The sequence below is a fragment of the Furipterus horrens genome, unplaced genomic scaffold, assembly GCF_987537825.1.
Source record: "Furipterus horrens unplaced genomic scaffold, mFurHor1.1.pri manual_scaffold_9, whole genome shotgun sequence".
Lineage (NCBI taxonomy): Eukaryota > Metazoa > Chordata > Mammalia > Chiroptera > Furipteridae > Furipterus > Furipterus horrens.
This window is the reverse complement of record NW_028327179.1, coordinates 23103328-23128161: the sequence shown is the minus strand read 5'-3', so window position 1 is coordinate 23128161 and position 24834 is coordinate 23103328. Positions and strand designations below refer to the sequence as shown.

Below are 24834 nucleotides of genomic sequence, written 5' to 3'. Positions count from 1 at the left end.
ATGTATTTTATTATTTTTCCTGATCTTACTGTGTTATCTAAGACTTTCAGTACCCTGTTGAGCAGTAGTGAGATAGTGGGGTTCCCATTGTTTTTTTCTTCTATCTTTCCATTCTCAATAAAATCCTTCTAAGTATTTTCCACTTGATAAGTTATTGCTATAATTTATCATTATGCCATTAGATTAACAAGTAGTGTTTTTTTTTCTTTTTGCCTAGTTTTCTCCCTTTGCCAAATTTAAAATACAGAGTTCTCTGAAATATATAAAAGTATCGTCAACAATCCTTCCAATCAATTTGAATAGGCTACAGGAATCTATGATACCAAGGAAGTCTCAAAATATCAAGCTAAGGGGAAGGTAAGATTGAAAGGAGTACCATCTAATTGCTTACTCATATTGAGAGATGTTGAATCAAGAAGAGAATTAGCTTTAAAAAAAGGGAAGAAGAAAGAGGAAGGAGGAGGAAGAGGAGAAGAGAATTAGCTAAAGGAAGTGATTTCTGGTCAGTGGAAAGGAAATCCGGAAGTTATAACTCTTTTAAACAACCTGCCATTTGGTTTAAGTGAACTAATGAACCTTATTTTTGTAAGTACCTGCACAACAAAACGATCATCTGATCATGTATATGTTCAGTAATTGTTGACATATTCCTTGAAAATTTGAAGCTATTTCTCACAAACTGGTAAAGTCCAGGCTACAAACAAAACTTAAAAGCATGTTAATTGTGATTATTAATAAATAGAGACATTTAGAAAAATTAGGACCAAAAAAGCTGTTATAGTCTCAAGCAGCTATAGCCTCAATTTTATATTTTAAAACTACGATTATCTTCAGATCTCTATTTGCATAAATATAAGACTAAAACAAAAATTATCATTTTAAAATCATAAACCTTCATGAGACCTTGGATTCTCAACCTTTTCTTTTGGCAATAAGCATTCTCTAATATGTAAATTCCTAAAATGATAATGATATCCTCTCAATAATCTCTCAAGTGTTAGCTATTTCCTATATAATAATAACAATAATAATTTTATTTACAGTAAAAATAAAAGAAGAAAGTGCTGAATTAACCTTCTGTGGTAAGCTTGTTTATAAATTATTTATCCAAACAGCAGCCCTGGCTGGTGTGGCTAAGTGGATTGAACACCTGCCTGTAAACCAATGGGTTGCCGGTTTGATTCCCAGTCAGGGCACATGCCTGGGTTATAGGCCACGTCTCCAGTTGGGGGCACGCGAGAGGCAACCACACATTAATGTTTCTCTCCCTCTCCTTCTCCCTCCCTTCCCCTCTCACTAAAAATAAATAAATAAAATCTTTTTAAAAAATTTAAAACAACAGCAGACATTGAAGATGAATACAACCTTCACCTGAGTACTGAACCATGACTATTCCTTTATAGTAATAGCATGTGTAATTTTAAAATGACTTATTAATGAAAGAAAAAGTCCTAGATCTTGACTGATGCTTTTTTTTGTTTTTTAAGGTGAATTTAAAAAATAAGTTCTAGTTTGTCCAGGGTAGAGAGGAAAGATGAAAATACAATTTCTTAGAGTACATTTTCACTTTTAATCACCACATATCTTTGAGGAGTACTAGAGCTGGGCAGCCCTGCTGATTATTAATTAACCGTGTTTATTGACTGTGTTCCTAGGCTTTGACATACATCATCTCTTTTAATCCTCCAAACACTCAAGCTTTCTCACTTCAGTTTCTATGCTTAAACCCTCAAATAATTTGGTAAATCAAACATAAGTTATTAAAATTTAGTAGGATATGGGAGCTAAAAATATAATACTTTTCCTCCTACATTCTAAGTTCTCCTAGCTGGGCTAATAATCAACAGAGACAGAGTAACAGGAGAAAATAAAATTTGTCATTCATATGCGCAGGAAATTCACATAAGCATAGGAATTCCGAAGACAGTGATGCAAAATTGGGTATATCTGACATTTTGGACAAAGGAGGAAGCAGAGATGTGGACTTAGATTTTAGAGGTGAACACAGACAATTTGCACGTAACTGAAGAAGAGACTGCAAGTAAATGTTTGCAGCCCCAAAAACAAGGGGATGGGAACAGGTAATCTAGTAAACATGCCACTGCTAGATGCCCTCCCACGCACCAAACTCAGTTCCAATGAGGCCAAGGTGAATACGTTCAGGTTTCTTTCCTGGAGCCAGTTTTTCTATCTGAATCTCTTGGGCAGAAAAGGGGAAGTGGGTCAAACATTCTTTCTGACACATTTTTTTTTTTCTTAATAACTAGCTTAAAATCAATATCCCAAAAAGGCACAGTTTTAGGGGTGGCAAAACTTTGGTTTCCTTTAAGGACTACCAGTAAAAGAAATGTATTTTTAATTATATTCTCTCATGATTTATAATCCAAGGAAAGCAAACAAATAGCACAAGGAGCATTTTTTCCTCCTAAGACAAAAGTACACTTCCTGACTTTCCAGTCTTTCACATATATTTAATCTCAACAACTCTCTGGTCACAATGCCGTGATGGAAAGAAAATAGCTTCTCAACTCTAAGAGTCTACAGCTTGGGGAATGAAGATTACTTGAAGCCAGCTGGTTTGTGTGTGTGTATATGAGTTTTTTGTTTTGCTTTATTTTGTTTTGTTTTTTAACCAGTTCATCCCAATAAATTGCATGCACAATGAATCCATTATATTATTTAACGTTGTTATTTATTTCCAAGATTAAACTATGCAACATTGCCCTTGGGCATTAACATTCTAGAAGAACAGCTACCTTGAATTCAGTCAACCACAGGCCCCACACCTCAAACTTTCTGACTCTTAGTAGCAACAAAAAACATTTCATTCACCTTCACTGTTTCTAGCTGGATTGAGAGAGGATTGGTAAATTGATTTTTTTTTTAATGTAATTTAATCCAAAACCAAATATGCAACCACATCTTTTCATCATGTATTTCCATAAGGCCAGGGAATAAAAGAATGAGACCTAAGTCTCTCAGTGAACCCGCAATCTGTGAGAGAAGACACACTTCAGAGTGTGGTAACTGCTATAATTCAAGAGCATATCAAAAGCGTTTGGGGCACAGAAGATGCTGGAATTTAGTGAAACCAGGAGAATAATGATGATAAAGATGTGTATCTTCAGTTAAATCTTAAAGAATTGATAAAACTTCAACAGAGAAGTAATAGAAGAAGGGCAATATATGAAGGGGAGAAAATTTACTTTTTAAGAACCTAGGAAGTGAGAGAGAGAACATAAAGGCATAGAAAGGAAATTGGCTCCTCATTTTAGAGATCTTTCATGTATAGAAAACTGACAGTCCTTATCTGAACTAGACTTGGAAATATTTGAAGAAGTGAATTAACCACTCATCGACTTTAGTATACGCAGGCACCATTCCAGGTTTATAATTGTATTAGAAAAACAATCTGTTATTGGTAGGAACAAAACAGACGGGATGTGAGGAATGATATTAGAAAGGGTGAAGCCAAAGAACTTACATGTATGACCCATGGACATGAACTAAGGGGGGTGGGATTGTCTGAGGGAAGAGGAGGTACCAGGAGGAGGAGAGCAAAGGGGGAAAACATTAGGACAACTGTACCAGCATAATCAATAAAATATACTTTAAAAAAAATCTGTCTTTATGACTTTATCTCACTGAGCCTGACATGTCAGTTAGCAACTTCTGCTTAGTCTGGCATGTAGATATGCTAATCATTAAAGGAATCTAGCCTGTAGCTTAGAAATTACAGAAACAATCTTTCTGCTTGAAACTACCCCCCTCCCCGCACGGAGATAAGGAAGGTGGTGCTGGAGGGGTGAGTCCCTAGTAGGGACTCAAGCCTGAGCCAAGAGGGTTCTTGGCTTCAAGCAGGAAAAATTCAAGACTGTCTAGACAAGAAGTTAAAATGGAAAAACATATTGAGCAGAGGAGGCAAGCAAGAAAAGCCACTCCATAGATAGAGTAGCAGACTCTCCTCACAAGAGAAGGGAGAGAGACCCCAACCATCTCTAGAGGTTGAGTTTATATGTATCTGTATTGCTGGTATGAAAAACAGAGAATGGGAAAATGTTGAGATTAACTTTGACCACTACAAGGTTATTTTGTGGCCTTGTGGTTTCCCTCTATGGTATGGGTAAACGATAATAGGGGTGGGTTGCTGTTAATCTCTATAGGAATTTTCTTTGTTGGGAGGCTCCACATGGTCTGCTTGCATCTCCAGTCAGTGAGTTTCATGTCAGGCAGCATATAGCAGGCCCCTGACTTCACCGTGATTTTAGTTGATTTGTATAGTTCTCATGTCCCTCTCCTATATAAAAGTTATGTACAAAAATAATGATCATCCCTCAAAAGATTTATAGTAACTTTGTCACTGAGACCATCACAATAGGAGATGATGTTTCACAATCCCCCTGGGACCGTTGCTGATAATCAGATGTTTCCAGTCATCAATTACCTCCTGACCTCCAATTCCTTTGGGTCCCCACTTCTTCTGACGTAAAAGAAGCCTGGGTTCTGTACTTTCTCAAGATGGGTCTTTAGGACACTAGTCCACCATCTTCTCGGTTTGCTGGCTTTCTGAATACATGTAGTCACTTTTCTTGCCCCAAATCCTTGTTGTCACTCAATTTATTGGCTGTTGTGTGATGAACAGAATGAGCTTTCACTCATTACATATTTATTTACCTAGTTACTACTTGTGACAATCCTATGAGGTAATTTCTGTCAGTAAAAATGAGAGACAATAATGTTAGGTAACTTGTTCCTGCTCAATTAGCTGGGACAAGTTACTGTAGGATTCAACCTACATCAAGGCCATACTGTAATCTAAGCCCTTTTACTCCACTGCATGTCTCTCCTGAAGATGAGAATCAAAGAAATAACAAGAAAGTGGGCAGCTGGGATGGATTTGAAAAATATTCTGGATACCTACTTGAATGAATGTGAAGATAAAATGAGTGTTGAGTCAAAATGAAATCATGCTGTTAATGAAATTAGGAAGAATTAGAGAACCATGTTTGGAAGGAATGACGAGCTTGTTTGAGCACGCTGAACTTGACCTTGGCAGAATCAGGTAGCTAGCTCTAGCAGGTAGTTACAAGTTGAGTCCAGAGGTTGCTTAGCCAGGTCGGAGCTAGCACGATGGGAGTGAGCACTTAACTTGGGCACAAAATTTAAGGGGTTGGCAAAAAGAATCAGTAATCAAGATCAATAATATTTTAATGTAATATGTTTTGAAATACCAAAATTAATGCCAAAAATGATAAACCAAATATCAAAAGTCTAAGTGAAGAAAGATCAGTATTTCCTTTAAGGCCTCAGCCTTCAACACAGTACCATGCAGCACTGCCAACAATCCTGCCTTTATCATAATTTTCACATTCATTTTGATTTTTTAAAATATTGCCTCAAAATAGTATTGACCTTGATTACTAAGCTTTTTTGGTGTATCCCAGGCATGTGCCTCAGACCTGGTCTAAGTGAGAGGGTATTTCACTTACCTAGTCCAAAATTTTCTTTTTATTTCTTCACTGAAAAGAATCCCTTCACTAAAAGGAAATGAATTATCACTAAAACTGAATCTGAACTTAATAACTTTGATTGTAAGTCCAGAACACAAGTTCTCTTTTTTTTTTTTTCCCTAGAGAAAGCAAGGAAAAAAATGATTTGCACTTTACAGATAAGGAAACCAAGACATACAATGACTCAGTGACAAAGTTAAAACTAAACTTCTTGGTGCTGCATTTAACTCACTGGATCAGAAGCCTCTCTAGGAACAAGCAGGAATAAAATGAAAACATTACATATACCTATATAAATAAACCTTGGCCAAATAATTTGGATTGAAAAAATAAGTTTGCAAACAGCATGTGCTTTTGCATTAAACACAGTGAGTGGGCTTGAATTCCTCCTTGGGTGCTCTATGACAAGTTCCAAAGCTTCAGTTTCCTCATCTGTAAAACGAGCCTTACACACCTGCCTTTCATTGTCTGGGTTAGGAGGGGAAAGAGAGCTAATGATATTTATCAACCAGGATCTCAACCTATAACAGAAAACACAGACACACACACAAAAAACAGGAAAATTTCAGATATTTTTAAGTGTCAGGTGAAATGGAGATAAACTTTATTGCACATCTTGTACTTTTGATTTTCTTTCTACCATGGTCATGTAATACCTATTAAACACTATTTAAGGAAATAAGTGAATTACACATTATTAGTAACTTTCTGGAACTCCAGTAATTTGGGACTCAATGACAGGAAATGTACATGCATAAAAATCATCTTTCTTACTCTTCATGTGATAAGCGATTTGCTTTTTCAATAACAGCAATTAACAGTAAACTCCGTTGCCATTTCAGCTTCAGTTAAATGAGTGCAAAATACAGAGTAAACCTACATTTGTATTTAACAGTGCTTCACTGGTGCTGGAAAAGCAAAGTCTGTAGCAGAAACAATGAGAAAATTAGCACTTTGAAGCCTGGTAACAGCTAACTCACAACGCAGGACAAGCATAACGTCACCGGACAAGCATAATGTCACCGCCACAAACAGCCTAGCCTGAGGACACCCCAGGTGGGCGGCTGCTGATTTTTTCAGCAACTTTCTTGGCCAAGAGAGGCAGGTGATGGCTAAGAGTTTAGACACAGCTCCTGAACCCCCAGGGATTACAGACCTCTGTCCTCAGGGTAAGACTGCCAACCTTCCAGGTTTTCATCCTTTCCGAGAAACTTGACGTGCTGTTTCTGAAGGCATATTTGACCTGGGAAGATCAAGACCGAGAGAACATTCAGCCATCAAGAATGGAGAGAAATGACCAATGAAATGATGGCATTGATAATTAGGATGATTGTTATCTGGATAGCCAATTTTTTTTCAAAACGATGCACCATCCAGGTTTAATGGTTAATCTTCTCCATCTGTTGCCAGGGGAAACATTCTAACTTGGAGGAGGCATTTCCAAGAGAGTTTATAAATTCCCTCCGGATCTCAAGATTTTTTTTTTTTTTTTTGTCATTCAGAAAAGAATCTTTTTTATTTCTGTGCCTTCTGAAAATTAAGAAACATTTCTTCTGATCACACTGAGATTTGGGGGAGGATGGGGGTCCAACCCTAGTTAGAGGAATCTAGAGTTTGTTTTTTTTCTGTTACAGTTGTTCCACTTTTTCCCCCACTGCTCCCCCCCCAGCCCACCCCCTCTCTCACAGTCATCCCCACCCCGTTGTCCATGTCCATGGGTTATTTATACTAGTTCCTTTACTAAACCCTTCCCCTACTTACGCCCCTTCTCTCCCTCCCCCTTCCCCCCTCCCCCCTCGGATCTCAAGATTTTAAAATTCCGATTTCTTCCTTCCCAGGGGCAGGGCGTAGGAGTTAGGTAGTAGGCGCTGCGTTCCTGCTAGGAAGGGATCTGCTCCCCGAGAGCAACTCCAGCCTGGGCACTTAGCCACACCCGTTTCGGGGCCACGCCTCCCCGCAGGGCGAACCCTATAAAGTCTCAGCGAACAGGGTCCTTTCGAACGCTGTTGGTTCAATCCGACGTCAAGGTCAACAGGTCCTGTGCCTCTTCTCCGGAGCATCCCGTGTCCAAGTCATGGCCCAGGAGCTGTACCACAGGGAGTTCGCCCGGGCGGGCAAGAAGGCGGGACTGCAGGTCTGGAGGATCGAGAAGATGGAGCTGGTGCCTGTACCCCGGAGCGCTTACGGCGACTTCTACATCGGGGATGCCTACCTGGTGCTGTACACTGCCAGGGCGTGCCAGGGCTTCACCTACCGTCTGCACTTCTGGCTAGGTAAGGGCGGCGGGCGCCGGACCTGGACGCGCCCAGGTTCGGGAGGGGCGAGGCCACGGGAAGCTGAGATTTGCCTGCCAGGGGAAAAGAGAGCAAACGGGGCGGCCTGCCCTGGAGACCTGGCGCCAGCTGCACCCCCGCGGGGCCGCGCCTTTGGGGCTGGCCACTTTCTCCTCGCCAGAGTCCGCTTTGCAAACGCCGGGCGCTGCGAAGTCCGGAGCAGTTTCATCCCACTGGCTTTTATCTTTGCGGAGTTCCTCTCCCGGGATTTGGGACTGGTTCCTCCAGCTGGTTCCTCCTTTCACCTTCCAGCTCCAAGCCCCACTCCCTGCCAGAGCTGCTGATCGGCGCACCTAGGCGCTGGCCAAGTCCCGCTCACCAGTGGACAAGTTCAGTCCTGAGTTTCCTATCAGGGAAAAGATGATTTCAAATTTGTGGGCATCCGCTGCAGCTGGCGAGAAGTTTTGTTGTTGTTATTGTTTGTTAACTAATCCTTTTTCTTTTCTCTGGCGCATGAGCTTGCATTTCTCCACTAATTGCGGCGATTAATGTCTGGCTACTTTAAGTCAGCATCCCACCTAAACCACGTTGCTCGCAGGTGTGGCTAACATTCCTGTTTTTTAGGATGCTGGGCACCTTGGCTACAAGCTGGAAACAATGCAGATTTTGTCACTATAAATAAATAGCTTTATATGGCCTATTTATGTATTTTAATGAGCTGCTTTTTTATAGTTAGTTTTAAATGTAATATTTATCTATTTGAACAAGAACACTCTGGAACAAAACTACTCCTTCAGCCGTAATTATTTTGGGCTGCACTCATGCCAGACTAAGGACACTGGGCCTTGTGTGTTCTACTTTTTCCACCTTCTACTTTTACTTGTAAACATCCTGAATGTCCAGCCTCTCCCAGTGGGATCCTGGGCCAGTGGGCACACCCCATCTAACAGCGTGCTGATTATCTGAGCCTCATTGACTTTTAAAATTGGCTTGCCTCCCTTGGACTGTGTTTCTTACTTTTAATTTTATTCCTGAGCTAATGGGAAAACCACACACACATACACGTTTTGAAGACCCTGAAAGCCATGAAAAGGCATTATTTTTACTTCTAACACTTGAAAATTTTAAGGAAAGAAAAGGTAGAAAACATTAAGAAGTGCTGTTCTCAATGTCAGTCAACACTTGGAGCAGATACCCAAATGACAAATACATACATAGAGGGGGAAAGGGCTGTTTTCATTATAGCATTTGATATTAAAATTTTGGGCTTGTTTGAGGATGCTGAAGCTCATTTTGGTTTCCCATTGTAATGTCACTATTTTATACCAAAAAGAAAACAAAACAAAATGCTGAAACCCTAATATATAACCATGTTCATGAATGAATGATGCCAGATAGAATAATAATGTCCTCCCCTTGGTCTTCCTATGTAGAACCTGCATTTGGAATGAGTGAGCATGTCTGAAATGCTGCATTTGCCATTTTGATGAACTGAAATGCAAATTAATTTCAGATCTCGCTGTAGACAACAGCTGAGTTTGCCTTTGTCAGAAGATTGCAAGAGGGCTTTGAATACACTTTTAATTCTAGAGGTTCTTTCTTATCCTAATAAGGTCTTTAAGCATTGTTTTTCTAAGGTTTACACAGAATCATTATTAATTATTGACTCTTAATTATTCACGTAGCGCTCACCAAGTTCAAAAAAATGTAATAGAAAATGCTTTGGGCAGAAACATGATCTTAAAGATCTGCTAAAACTGAAGTTAATGATTGTTAATAAGTTAATTTCTTCAATAATTATTCAGTATACCCAGCATTATATAAGGCATTTTTACTTATGAATTATTTATGAAGCTTCCCTGAAAATTTATAATCTCAAAGTTACAATAAATCAAAAGATGACATAAGACAGATAAAATGTGATAATCACTGTAAAAGAGGCACTCAGTGTCTGTGGATAGGGGGAAGCAAAGAAACCTTGAGAGACAAGAGGAAAATAAGGGTAATTGGGAGGGATCTTATGTCAAGAGAAGATCATGGGGAACATGGAAAAGTTTAGAGTAAAATAGTCCAACAGGCCTTAAGATTAAATTGTTCAGCGCTCCTCCTACATCTGTCCCCTGAAGCAAGCTGGATGTCATCCAGAATATTTCACTCTGAGACCTAAATTCAGATGAATTCATGAGGATTAATAAAAGAGAGTGAGTGAAAGTTCCTAGAGGAAGAGCTGAAAGTTCAAGGAAAAAGAAAGTTTGACACAGGAAATCAGCTGGAAGGAAGATGAAAGAGAGTGAAGTTAAGGTCAGACTGGGTGAAAAGAGTGCACAGGTGAGAAACAAAGAAACAGGCCATGTAAGAGGGAAAAGGGGGAAAAGGAAGAAGTGGGACATAAAATAGGAGAATAGAGAATCATCTTTCCTTGTCTGTCCCTCAATGTCTTTCTATAATACCCTTGCATATCTCAGATTATGTCTTTTTTTTTTTTTTAATTTGAAAAGAATTTGTTGCATGAGACTGAGTGTTGCATGGGTCCTTCCTAAACATTTCAGCTTTGTACCTAGTGGTTTAAATGCATCTACCTTCTGCTTCTGGTTACTTACACCATGTCTATAAGCAGGGCTAGATGGTGAAGGGACTGACTGTCACATCCCAGAACTATGATACAACACCCACCCTCACCATTTCTCCTTGCCAGTTTTAAACTTTACATAAATAAATTTGAGAGCAACAAACATTTACAGTATAACTAGCCTGTGCTGTGCTCTAGGCACTGGCAATGCAAAGAATTGGATTACATTATATAACATACAATACAAGGAACTTATACAAGGGCTGGAGAGGATGCTGAGAAACTGAATTTTCCTTATTGCGTGGCGGGGGCATATAAAATGAGGGCTATGAGTATTATGGAAAAGAATTTGGCAGTTTCTTACAAAACTAAACATGCAGTTAGTTACCATATGACCCAGCAATTGCATTTGTGGACATTTTTCCAGAGAAATGAGAATTTTTATATTCATTTAAGAACTTATATATGAGTATCTCCAGCAGCTTTATTTGAATAGATCAGAACTTGAATCAGCTCCAAGATCCTTGAAAAGGTGACCGGTTAAACAAGCTGTAGCACCTCAATAACCAGGAGTACAACTCAACAAGAAAAAGGAACACATTTTTGATACACACGGCAACTCAGATAAATGCTCAGGCAATATGCCGAATAAGAAAAACTAATGCCAAAATGTTCCAAACCATATGCTTTTATTTACATACCATTTTTGAAATGACAAAATTTTAGATTTGTTGTTACCAGAGGTTAGGGATGAGGCGGGGTCAGGGTGATGTAGGAGGGAGGTGGGTATGGTTATAAAAGGGCAACATAAGAGATTTTTTGGTAGTGGAATTATACAATATTTTGACTGTGGTGATCGATACACACATGTGATAAAATTATATACAATAGAGTTAAATATACAAACACACAGGTGAGTACAGGTAAAGCCGGGGGAATATGAAAAAGATCAGTGCCTTGTATCACTGTCAAATCCTGATTGTGGTATTCTGTGCTGTACTATACTTTTATGCTTACACATTAGTATGCTGTGATATACTAAACTATACTGGAGGGGATTTTTTGTTTTTGTGTTTTTCTGGCTGTGTGTCATTTATTTTCCACTTGGTGCAAGGCACATGGTCATGGGATGCCATGAAGGCTTACGTGTGTCTTGAGTAGTAAAGAACTGGGCTCTTCCAACTTCCTTTTTGGTGTTTTGCTGTTTTGATATAAAGGACGAACTTCTTCTGCTTACTGCACCCTGCCTAGTCTGTGGGTGGGTGAGGAGGGGGAGAGGGGAAAGTGGAGGACGTGGGAGTAGAGGGGCTCAAAGAGCCTAGTGCCTCTAGAAGTCAGGTGGCTGGTGGTGGCCATGCAGGATAGGGACGTGACATTGCTTTGCAAGGCTGGTCACCAGCCTGCTTCCTTGTGGCTTCCTGAGCCAGGTTACAGGTTGTCACGCCGCTGGAGGCCTTACGAGTGCTCTGGGGATTCCAACACTGTGGCCTCAAATGGGAGAGTAGACTTCCTGAAAGAGAAACTCGCCCACCAGTTACCCAGCTCGGCCTTGGGGGGCCCGGGCTGGTGGAGGGTGGCTTTCCCCTGGTACTCGGGACTTCCGCTGAGGCTGTCCCGGAAAGCAGAACCCAGGCGACGCCGGTGGTTGTCGTGGGTGGCACGAGCGAGCCGCAGGAGGGAAGGCTGCCATGGTCTTGCTTGTGGGCTGGTGGAAACCTCGGCCGCAACCCTCCAGGCGCCTCGGCATGACCATGGGTGGCGGGAAGTGGGTGCTAGTCCACCGAGCCCATTTACAGAGGACACGGCAGGAGGCCGCTCCACCATGAAAGGCGCAGGGGTCACTATGTTAGAGTTTTACAAAGTGTTACCACTGGGGGAAAAGAGGTCCACCCATCTGTGTGTCTTTCCACCAATACCGCCGTCTTAAGTACTGTAGCTGTATAGTGGCCATTCATATCAGAGAGTTCTTTTTCCTAGCTTAGTTTTCTTTGTCAAGGTTGTTTTTGCTATTCTAGGGCCTACGCCTTTTCATATAAGTTTTATAATAAACTCATATAATTTATAATAAACCTTGCTGTGATTTTGCTAGGAATAGCATTACGCCTACAGATCAATTTGGGGAAAACTGACATCTTTATTATATTGAGTCTTATAGTCCATGACACTATGTTTTTATATTTATTATGGTCTTTGATTCTTTTCATCACCATTTTGTAACTTTTAGCATATAGATCATGTACCAATTTTGTTAAATATATACCCTAGCTTTTTGGAGTGATCATAAATGGTGTGGTGCTTTTTATTTCAAGTTTCTCACATTCATTGTTTCTACATAAAAAAAAGAGACTGCCTTTTTTTAAAAATTAATTTTTATCTTGCTGAATACACTTATTTTGGGAGGTATTTTAAAAAGTTTCTTTATTTTGTAAATTTCTTAAAATTTCCTTTGTAGATGATCCTCTCATTTCAAATAAAAACATTTATTTCTTTCTTTCCAGTCTGTATGCTTTTCTCTTTCTACCTCCTTGCAGTGGATAGAACTTCTTGCCTAATGTTGAGTAAGATTAATGAGTAGGCAGATTTGCCGTGGTCCCAGTCTTAGGGGAAGGCATTCAGTCTTTCACTGTTAAGAATTATATTAGCTTGAAAAAAATTATCAAGTTGAGGATGTTACCCTGTTTTCCTAACTTGGTAAGAGTTTTGTTCTTTTATACGTATACGATAATGTAACATAATATTAAAAAAAACAAAACACCAAACAACATAACCAGTAAAATTAGTATAGGGAAAATAAATGAAGTGAAGTTCTTAAGTTTCTGAGTACTTGCTAGGATTTCATCATGATGCAGTTAAATTTGGTTCTGGTTTTCATATTCAAAGACTGCTATTAGCTTCATTAATGACTTTCAACCTCTTTAAAGCAATGACTCTGGCTTATTCATAATGATATTTCCTGGCCTAGCACAGTACATAAACACCAACAAGTGACAGTGTAATTTAATTAATTTACTGCAAGTCCATTCATTAATTGTACTGTATATCCATTTACCTAAAGAGACTTGGGTTTCAACTTGTACTCAAATAAGAGTGTTTTTATCAAACATATCCTTAATAGCTTGATATTAATTTTGATTTTAGTTTTCCTTTTAAAGCATCACTATACAATTGTACCTTTATTAGCATTCTCATTTATGACTGGGAAAGTAGGCTTAAGAATGACACTGGAGTCCTTTTGGACTTCAGAATTGCATGTGTGTTTTCTTAAGTGTGTTACACAATTTCCTTTGACCACATCAAGTTCACTATATATATATATATATATATCATGTCGAATGCTCTTCTAGCTACTGAATATTTTACTAAGAAGATTCTTGCTACACAGGCTCCCTTTGAGAGTAAGAAGAATTGTAAAGAAATCAAATTCTTCCTTCAATTTGGCTGACTGATTTCCTGTCTTCAACATTGGGGAATGTTCTTAACTGGGGTTTCAGGTGAACTACAAGTTCTGTCTAGAAAGTATCCAGCCATGTAATATGAAAAACAGACATTTATTGACAATGATACAAGATACAAGAAACATTGTACATAAGACAGTGATGCCTCAGTCCCCTTCAACGTAGGCACCTTGGGACTTCACAGAGTTCTCCCAATCGCCAACAGCTGGCTCATCATATTTTCTTGAATCTCAACAATGGTCTGAAAGCTCTTCCTTTTCAAAGGTGATTTTAGTTTGGGGAAAAACCAGAAGTAACAGGGCTGTAGTGGGGCTGAGTCACTTGGGTGATTTGATGTTTCACCCAAAAACTCTGCAAAAGAAGTAATGCATGAGCGGGTGCATTGTTGTGATGAAACTGCCATTCACCAGTTGCCCACAGCTGCGGCCTTCTGAATCATCCAGATAGTTTCTGCAGAGGAATGTTCAAGCTTAATGCAGAATTTGATGAAGATTCACTGCTTTACTCGCTCAGCCATTTTGAATGTGACAGCCACACAGTACACATGCTCACTGAATGGTGTCTACCACCCCCACTGACTAGTACAGTAAAGTCATCATTTTTCATGCATGCGTGTTCCAGTCCAGTCTCTTTGGTTGCCAGGTTACGTTGATGTCCAACAAACCATTCTCATTATGTTAACAATGGCTTGACTTTTTCTGGACTGACCTCATATAGTATTGTTACAGCTTCTAACTTTTATGCATAACTTGTTCATGAAGGAAAATAACGTATCCCTATTACCACAAAATTTTAACTGCTAATGAGAGTCTGAGTATACACAAGAAGAATCTAGTATTGTAGTTTCTAAGAGCCTGTACTTCAGAGCACAGATAAGTAGTTCTGCATGGTGCTCTTCCAAAGGTCAACTTTATGATCTTAGGGAAGCCTCCAATTCCACTGTTGTAACAAGGTAGAACATAGTTTCTGCTGCATGGGGTTGCTTAAAGATTAAATGAGATCATCCATGGAAAACACTAACACAATGTCTGGCCTATAGCCAAGATATTATAAATGAATAAATGTTAGCTATTACTGTTTCTGCAATCATTTATGACTTCCAGATGTAGTAAGGCTTTTGAAGTGTCTTATAAAATTTGAGTTCCCCTCGGTGCTATCCTGGCTCTTATTTTTTTGCACGCTGAAGATGCTGGTTCTTAAGAATTGGTGTTTCTACCTTAGTTAGGTTACCTGGATGGGATCTGTATAACAATTTAAAAAATTAATTGTGTGTTTAATTCCTGGGATAGTAGTACATAAACATTCAATAGGTGTGAGCATGCTAGTTTTTTTCCTCTTCCTTTTCCTTCAGAGGATATTATGCCATTAAGATAATAAAGTTGGGACAATGGGACTCAATGAGGGTAAGGTCAAATTGTGTTCATTTCCCATTCTAACAGCCATTTTCTTTTCCAAAGTTGTTTAACTATGGCCTATCATGTGCATATTTCTTACAAATACTAACATATTGACATCAGATACCTAAATATTGATGCTAATAAAGGCTAAAACAGTTTTATTGTGCTAAGTGAAGTAAGTCAGGCAATGAAAGACAAATACCATATGATTTCACTTATAACTGGAACACAATATAAGGAACAAAATAAACTAATGAGCAAAATTGAATCAGAGGCTCAAAAACAAAGAACAGACTGATAGCTGTAAGAGGGGCGAGGGAGATTGGGGACTGGTTGAAAGAAGGTGAAGGGACTAGACAAAAAGGAGACGCATATACGCTTTGCCCATGATATGAACAACGGTGTGGGGACTGACTGAGGGAAGAGGGATGCTGGAGGGAGGAGGGCAAGGAGGAAAAATTGGGACAACTGTAATAACATAAACCATGAAAAGAAATATTTTTAAAGCCTGATCTTATTGATTGAATGATTCTGAATCCTACTAGAATACACTGTTATATCTTCCTGAACGTATTTGGACAGTGGTGTTTTGTTTTTGTTTTAAAAAGAATTGGAAAGCAGGAACAAAATTATTTTTGTTGTTAGCAACATAATATTTAATATTACACCATTTCTATTAAAAGATTGTTCATTGAAGATGAGTTGTTCCACAGATACATAATTCAATACTTTTTTCTGAGGTTTTAAATATCAGAAGTTCTGCCACACTCCTTTTCCATGCTTGACAAATGAGGTGCCTTCTTTTGCTGTTTCAGGACGGGAGTGTTCTCAGGATGAAAGCACCGCAGCCGCCATCTTTACTGTGCAGCTGGATGACTACTTGGGCGGCAAACCAGTGCAGAATAGAGAACTTCAAGGATATGAGTCTACTGATTTTGTTGGCTATTTCAAAGGAGGTTTGAAATACAGGGTAAGCAGTTCTCTCAAACAGTTTTTGTTATGACCACCTTTCTCTTTCTGTCTTCATTAGAATAAAAGTACAATATTTTTTTAACCGATTCTTTCTTTTTAAATTTTTTATTTCTCCTCACCCAAGGATGTGCTTACTTATTTGTTTATTTATTTTAAAGAGAGAAGGGAGGGAGGGAGGAAAGAGAAACATTGATTTGCAAGAGAAATATTGATCAGTTGTCTCTTGTAGGCACCCCAAGTGGTGACTGAACCCGAAACCTAGGCGTGTTCCCTGCCCAGGAATTGAACCTGTGACCTTTTGGTTCGCAGGATGATGTCCAACCAACTGAGCCCCACTGGTCAGGGTGAGGGCAGAGTTTTTGGGCTTTTTTTGTTTTAATCTGTTTTGTTCACTGATATGTCACCAGTACCTGCTGGACACATAGTAAGTGCTCAATAAATGTTTGTGAAATGTGTAGTGGCAATATGTGAGCTTTGATTACATTTAATATGTTGACTTTTAAGAACGTTAAGAGCCTTCAGCTATGTTGTCACAAATAATTATTGAAGTAAAATTACTTCAATCATTAAAATTGATAAATTGGGTATCAACAGTTTTTGTTTTTGATATTCTGAAGAATTGCTGACTTTGCTGCAAATAATCCATGATGTGGGAATCTCAGTGGTTCCAGAATATCTTAATATAGTATTTATAACAGTTATAACTTCCGTTAATACAAAGAACTATGCACACATTTCCCATATAGTGTGGTTTGATGTTGGAAATGATACAAATGAAACCATTGAGTTGATTATGTGTGGTTCAGCCTCATAAATTCAGATGCACATACACTGGCATGAACACACAGAGTTTATGTGTATTTGGCTTTATTTTTAAAAATTAAAGAAAAAAACAAAGTGTTAAGTAGTTCTGCCCCTGTAAGTCAATTTTCAGTAAAAGATAGCTTTGTGGGGGAACTCTCTCAGTGACCTTTGCAGACTGGCCATCCTTCACCACCCTTCTGTCCCTGGAGGGTTCAGATAAAGACTGAGGAATACCCTTCCTAGACTAACATTTTAGAAACACTCCTTTTCAAAATCAAACATGCTCCAATAGGTATTCTGCAGAGCCTAGCACTGCCCCTTCAAGCATGTTAGCCTAGTGAAGACCTAAGACCTCAGAGCTGAACTAGAATTCTGAATATACACTAAATTTGCCTACTACAGTGCCAGGGTTTATTTTTACTCTTACTTGGTTAGAGACTTAGTTGAATATTTTGTGATGCCATTGAGATAAGGACAAAATGCTATCAAGTTCTCCTATCTCTTGGAATCATTTTTCCACTCTAGGATATCAGTCAACCTAAATATGGAACTATTACCTCTCATTTTATTTAATTTACATGAATTCCTACAGTTTATGTCACGTGATTGTAAAACCTCCTCTGTGTCAGTGAACCCAACATTTTGAAAAAGCTGGGTGTTACGGTTACTAGAAGCATGTGCTATGTCATCAGACTGGTTATGGACCCCTTTCTTCCACATAATTACTGGTTTGCCTCAGGTCAAGTATGTAAGCTTTCTGTGCTCAGTTTTCTCAAATGTGCAGTGAGTATAACAACAGGTTCTTCATATAAGTGTCATAAGGGTTAAGGATTGACTTAAATAATAAAATAACTGTATAGCGCATTCTCAATCAATAGGAAGTTACGTTATTAGTAATCCTTATGGCTATTTGCAAGACCTCTGAAATCAAACTTCTGAATACATATTTAAAATTGGATATGATAAAAGTAATTTTATAGTTATTGGATAATTATTTTCTAATTATCAACATTAAAGCCACTGTGAATCAGCATTTTTTAAGAAAGAGGATATTTGCAAATGGAGGTCAAATTTATCAGCAACAAAAATCAGTTCACTATCTTATCATTAGTGACCTTGAGCAGATAAGGTGTTGCAGTTGCAACAATACTTGATAGGAAATATAGAAGCAAAGATAATTTACCACCCAGCATAGCAAAGATTGTTATACTTAATTCCACGCTTATAGGATTGCGCTAAGCACGTCATGAACATCATCTCATTTAATCTAAACAACAGCTGTGTGGTGCAGTTTCTGTCATCATCCTATTAAAATAAGTAAAGGGAAGCTTAGAGAGACTGTAGCTTTGCCGAGGCCTAATAGCTAGTATGTGAGTGGGTGGCCAACTGACTCCTGTACCTAAGCTGGTAATCATTATACTGGGACGCTCTCAACGTAAAGAAATGGTTAAAATGTCAGGACAATTTTTTTGTGTCTATTTGAAATAGAAGAAAACTTGGCCAAGCCTACCCTTACTAAGTCAGCAACAACCATATGTAGTTGTCATATGTGATGTAAAGATTCAGGCAGAAACATTAAGACCATCTTCTCCTATCATTTCATTGACCTGAGGTTTTTCCTCTGTGAGGCATTTCAGGAGTTGAGAGGGATGATAGAGGACTATTACCTACCACTGCTCCCTCATGTTCAATCTCCAGTTAATCACAGCTTTTCCACACTCAAGGAGACCCAGCCCTTGGCAGCCATCTGACATCTGTCAACCAGGAAAAGTGTAGTTTTCGTGTCACAGGTTTAGAGGAACTTGTTGAAGGTAAACGCCCACCTTGTTTTCATTCTGTGGAGTAGATAGAGGCAGGGAGTTTCTAGGGTTGATTCAAACAATATTAAAAGAACTACTTACTATCTGATACAGACATGTATCAAACTTAGTTTTTCTTTTTTGCATTTTTGGCATCAAAGAGACAAAATTAGTTTTTCAGGTACTATTAAAAGTTCTGTTGGTTCACTATATGAAATTAACCTAAATGTTGTATATGCATACTCAGTCTAGTCTATGGTTTATAACTCTTTCAGATTACACTGTTCTTATACTACTTTTCATTAGATCACAATGTACTTATTGAAAAAAATGGAAATGGCTAAGAACAGTGTATATATGATGATAACTTATATGCATTTTTATTATATAATTGTTTAGTCAAAAAATATGGCAATCTTTGTACAATTATAGAATGGAAAATTATTATATATTTCTTAAAATTTTTGGTTATAATTGTCCTGAAGTCATCTAGACCATACTAACAAAATTGTTCTATTCATGAGGGCCTTTTCCTGGAGAATGGGAAAAATTTAAAGTCAATGGAAATATAAAGAATGTGTTAAGGATTATATATGCAGCTAAACCTTTTTTTTTTTTGATTCTCTGTATATGTTTATATAATAAATTTAAAAGTTGGATTATTTTATAGGTTTCTTATACTGCTAATTTTTTTACCACATCATAGAAGACTTCTGATCAATAAATAATATATTTATTTATACTGAATCTTTATTATGTACATTACCTCATAATTAATTGTGAAAATAAGTTTATTGTTTCTAACAGGAAAAAAATGATAAAAGCTGATTTCAAATAATGCAAGAAGATGTACTTGATGCAGTTAGTATCTTTTTCAGCATTTCTTAATTCAGTGTGGTTGTATTTTATTTTATTTTATTTTGTTTTGGGTTGGGGATGTGCAACCAAGATCTTCATCTCTCCTCATGTAGACTATAAATACCTTACACTGGCATATTTAGTAAACTCTTTCTACCGAAGAATAGATAAATAAGACAGGTGATTCTTTAAAATGTAAAAACAAGCACCATAAATAGAAGCAGCCCATTATCTGGCCAGCACTTAACTCCCTTCTGTGTCCTAACGCTGTGACGGTGGGCACTCTGAGGGGCCTCATTCCCTGGGTGCTCCTCATCCGTGCTTGTTACCTCTGGCTCCTCCAACCTCCCGTTGCCTTTTTCCTTGAAATCCTTGTCTACCTTTGCGCTCTATGACTTGAGAATAATTAGTTCCCAAAAGACAAGAACTACGGCTTCTTTTTGTTTATGTACCAGGTTTTATATGCTGACACTTCTCAGCAAATATTTGCAGTTATTAAATTGAATGTTGGGATAGGAAGGACAAAGAACCTAATTTTTTATTTTTGAAAAGCCTGTTGATTTGCCAAGGCATTCTCTTCTTCCTATTTAATTTTTCACATGCACTGAGGTGGCTTTTTTCTTGGCTTGACAGACCATTTGGGCACAACTACCTTTGCTTTTATACATGACTGTGTCTGGTTAGAAGCGTCACAGGTTTTGTTTTTTTCTGTCCCCTCCCATGATCAGGTTGGAGGTGTAGCATCTGGACTCAATCATGTTATCACCAATGACCTGACTGCCCGGAGGCTCCTGCACGTGAAGGGTCGGAGAGTGGTCAGGGCCATAGAAGTTCCCCTGAGCTGGCACAGTTTCAACAAGGGGGACTGCTTCATCGTTGACCTTGGCACTGTAAGTTTCATATGAACATGCAGACATCAAAAGAAAAGTAAATTGTCTTCAGATCAAATCTGATATTTGTATCAAGGAAAATAATCACTTTTTCTACATACTGAAAAGAGGTCTTGTTTATGTGAGATGCAATTGTATCATATGAGTAATTGGCTGGTATTTAAACGACACGAAGTGGGACTTCAAAGTTTTTATTTTCTTTGATGGGTTTGGAATGGTATAGTGATTTAGTTCTTCCTACCATAGAACAGAAATTGAATAATTTTTTCACGTATTTCCCCTCCTCTCTGAACAGAGCTTCCTCTAATTATTTTTGTCTCTAATTGTGTGGGAAAACATTACTTGAGGGGAAAATTGGCTTTCTCCACAGAACAAAGGTTCTAGAATTTTAAATGGACACAGTATGAGTCTAAGCAGTCTGCCTGAAGAGTTCTGGGCCATTTCCCTTACACACACACACACACACACACAGACACACACACACCATGCTACTTTACATTTTTTACTTATCTTGGGTTATTGGAAGAATAGGCACAAGTCCAAATATCAGTTATCATTTTAACGGGATGGGCAATGGTATCTCTTCTTCCAGAAAAAGAGGTATACTTATAAATTATTATTATTGTGACAAAGAAGTATTATTCCGAGGTTTTGTGCTAGACTCTAGTAGGTAGACTGTAAGTTGTGTCTTTATAACTTTGTAAGGTCCTAAAACTAGAAAGAAAGGGCATTTCCTGTCACTGGAAATTCATGTGCAAAGGCACAGAAGGCAGGAAAGCGCAGGGCCTTCTCCTTTTCTTCATGATTATTGTTCTCATCACACTTCAGATGTCTGCATTTGAAGTGTCATCCTTGACATTTCTGGACTGAGCGTCCCACAGAGCCTTGATCTGACCTGTATTGTTTCAGTTAAGCATGAGGCTTGGACAGGCTCAACGTTGCACAGTCAGTAAACGGTGAAGCCAGGATTAGACCCTAGGTCCAGTGTGCTGATTCCCACCAGAACATTTTATTTTATTGCCTCTTCTTGGACACTACACTGGGGGAGAGCAGCAGACAGAGGCCAAAAGAGTTTATTTTATATGCATAGAGAAGGGACACTAAGGGTTTTGAAAGTGAGGCTACACAAAATTCTGTTTAAGCATTATTAATTTAGCAACAGCACAGAGATTAAATGTGCTTAAGTTATAAATGGTTTGGAAAATGACCCCAAGCTATAAGCTTCATTGCATTCCCTAATTTAGAGTACACCTATAGTTTTATTACCACTGATATGTAATTCAGCTGTCTTGGATCACACCAGCTTATGTGTATAGTGCAGATCATGATATGCCCAAAGTATAATTCTCAGTGTCACACTTAGACATCTGCACCCACAATGGCAGTACTCTTGCCCTACATCTCAGAAGTTCATGAAAAAAAGTCCTTTTCCACTTCAAATGCTAACCCATTCCCTTAACCAGTCTTGACTACTGACCACTCAGATCAAGGCAGAAAACAAATACTGTTTCATCCCTCCATTCCCCTGCCACCAAAACCACAATTTAAACAGACAGATGACCACATGGTGTCCATCAGGCCACACAGTCCCAGAAACAGTGAGTCCAGAAACACTCAGAGTCTTTCAAAGCCTATGCACAATCATTAATTGTCTAAACTTTCATCTCAAACACTTAACATTTAGAGCCTTTTATCCTCCTTTTAAAGTACTTTTACATATAAGATGGTATTTTTTTATAGAAAAAGGGGACCTCATTTTTCATCCAACTTTACTAGTTTCAGGTTCTTACCTGTAAAAGTTGAGTATTTGATTAGATGATCTCTAGGGCCCCTGAATGAGAGATACTTCCCACTGACAATGTAATTTATCACTACCATCACTTAAAAGTATTATTTCCTTTTTAAAAAAACACTTGTTGATAAGGTAATTGCTCTATAAATGTAACAGTCTCTTTATCATGAATAGTGTTGAATTCAACTTTTCAGCTATCTACTCTTTGATCTTGAGCAAGGCTTTAATCTCTTAGAGCTTTAACTTCTTTATTTTTTTTTTATCTTGACTCTGGTTTCTAATGGCATTTTAAACCTTAACTGGCTGTGACTCAGTCTCATCTGACACCCAGTCATATCTGGTAATGGCAGTTATCATACCAGTTTCACAAGAGGAAAAAAAAAAAAGCCGTAGAAGGTGTGAGCAAGTCACTTGCACTGATGCAGGTTGAGTGGTGACCTGGGATACGATCTGGATTTTTCTTCTTCTAGTTCACATCCTTTTCACTACACCAAGTGAACTTGGTAGTATATAGGATGCTATGGCTCCCTAAAAAAACATCTTGTAACAGTTTCAGAATCTGCTGAATCAGAATTGAGTATGTCTAATCTGGCTTAGAATTCACTGGAAGTAGTACTATTAATGAAATCATTTATTTTGTTGAACAAGTATTAATTGAGTTTCCACATGGGCTAATAGTTGGGTGTTGTGGTAGGTTGTTCTTCTAGTAATGTATGCTCTCTTCCCATAGGTAAGGCTGACCAATGGTTGTACAACCCACAAATCCAGCTCATAAAAAAGGGACAAACTCTCTATTATAAGGTTCAAGAACCTTCATCTGTTTAATAGTAAATTATCCTTATTTAATGTAGTTAATTATCCTTAATAACTTTCAAGTTGTCTCCTACTCATACCTAGTTAGAGACATTTGGAATGGTTTTGTTGTAGAGCTTGAGTTTGATGAACTCTTCTGTTGTGAAAGTTCCCTGCACTCCAAAGGGATACCCCAGTAGGAATCAAGCCCTGGATGACTAAGTACACTGGAACAAATATCACATGATCTGTCTTTATATGAACTAACCTTTAACTGGTTGGTATATTGCCAAAAGTTACTAATTGATGATAAGATCTTGGAGTTACTTTAGTGATTTTATTTTTGAGGTGTGTCAGAATAAGCAAAGAAGGTATAGAACCAAAATTTACTCTACCATAATATTTTAATTTGAGTTCATTGTTTTGACCACTTTCTGTATTTGGCTACACAAAAGGAAATCAATACAGGTTTCTTCGTACTTGTTTGATTACCCACGTATGAAAAAGGCAGATTAGACGTAGCTGTCTCCCAACGAAGGCCAACTGGCCAGCACTAAGGTTATTGATTGAACATAAATCCTATATCTTGATTGTGTTTGCAGAAGGTCAGCTTTTTTGATAATTAACTATTACTAATATGATATGACAAATGCCTTGAAAATATTTACTATGATAGGATTTGAGACTACAGTAAATACCCACAGAACATGACAATATATATAACCTTCTCAACCTAGAGCATAAGATTATAAAATTATCTGTTTAATCATTTTGAAAATTGTCTGCATTTTAGAGGATAATTTGGATAAATTGACTTATATTTAGTATGTATTCAGAAAATAATATGAAACATGATTAGATGTCATCAATTCAGAATTTACTGAGTCTTTGGAAAATGCTTTTGAACCATATGTTTTGATGTTGACGAATTTATACATCTCTATTTCTCCACTATTTTTAAAGATATGGGGTATTTGTAGACATTGATAAAATCAGATGTAAATATATTACAACAAAACATCCATAACTCCAGAATGTCAGTGAATGATAATGACAAAAAGGCCATATTCTCAAAGTTTGGCATCTGGAGTTAACTCCTTTAGAAATAGATGCCCAGGTCAGCCACTAGTGGAGAATTAGATTTCACAGAGCGGTGAGTTCTGCGTATTCTGTTTCCTTGTTAACTTGTTTGGTCAGTTATGCAGCTTTGCCCTACTCCACTTGCTATTTATAATCTACAACCTCCTCCTCTCTCACTGTTCAGTCATGCAGCCTCCACTTCCTCATTTCCCAGTTAGTCTGCAACCCATGTCTTTGACTTTCACTCCCACTAGTTGTTTGAAACTGTTCTGTCTGAGGGCATGATGCCTTCTGATAAATCCAGTGATATTCTGATCATTATCCACTTGTCCCCTGTGCTGCCATTGACACACTTGATTACTCCCTTCTCTGTCAGCCTCACTTCTCCCATAGCTCTAATCCTCCCCTCCCTTTCAAGCCACTCTTTCTCATTCTTCTCAGCATGGTCTGCTCACCCCCTCAAGATTTTTGTTTGTCTTTTTTTTTTTTCCTCCAGGATTTCACTTGGATCATTGTCTGTTCTTCATGCATTCCTCCTGAGCAAACTTATCTTTCCCCAAAGTTTCAACTACTCACCCACTGGTAAATCTCACATTTATAGTGTGGTGATGACCTCTCCCCTAAGCTCTATGCCAGTACTTCT

The 24834-nt window shown here is 38.2% G+C and overlaps 2 protein-coding genes across 3 annotated transcripts in view; both read left to right on the top strand.

Annotated features, from left to right (window-relative positions):
* The window catches only part of LOC150001403 (perilipin-2-like), a 219453-nt gene that overhangs the window by 87835 nt on the left and 106784 nt on the right, over positions 1 to 24834 (top strand). The window lies entirely within an intron of this gene.
* SCIN (scinderin) overlaps positions 7536 to 24834 on the top strand; it is a 77587-nt gene continuing 60288 nt past the window's right edge. Inside the window, exons 1-3 of the mRNA XM_090287152.1 lie at positions 7536 to 7783; positions 16020 to 16174; positions 20366 to 20527. Coding sequence (XP_090143278.1) covers positions 7585 to 7783; positions 16020 to 16174; positions 20366 to 20527 — 516 coding nt within the window. The 5' untranslated portion in view covers positions 7536 to 7584. The remainder of the gene's footprint in view (positions 7784 to 16019; positions 16175 to 20365; positions 20528 to 24834) is intronic.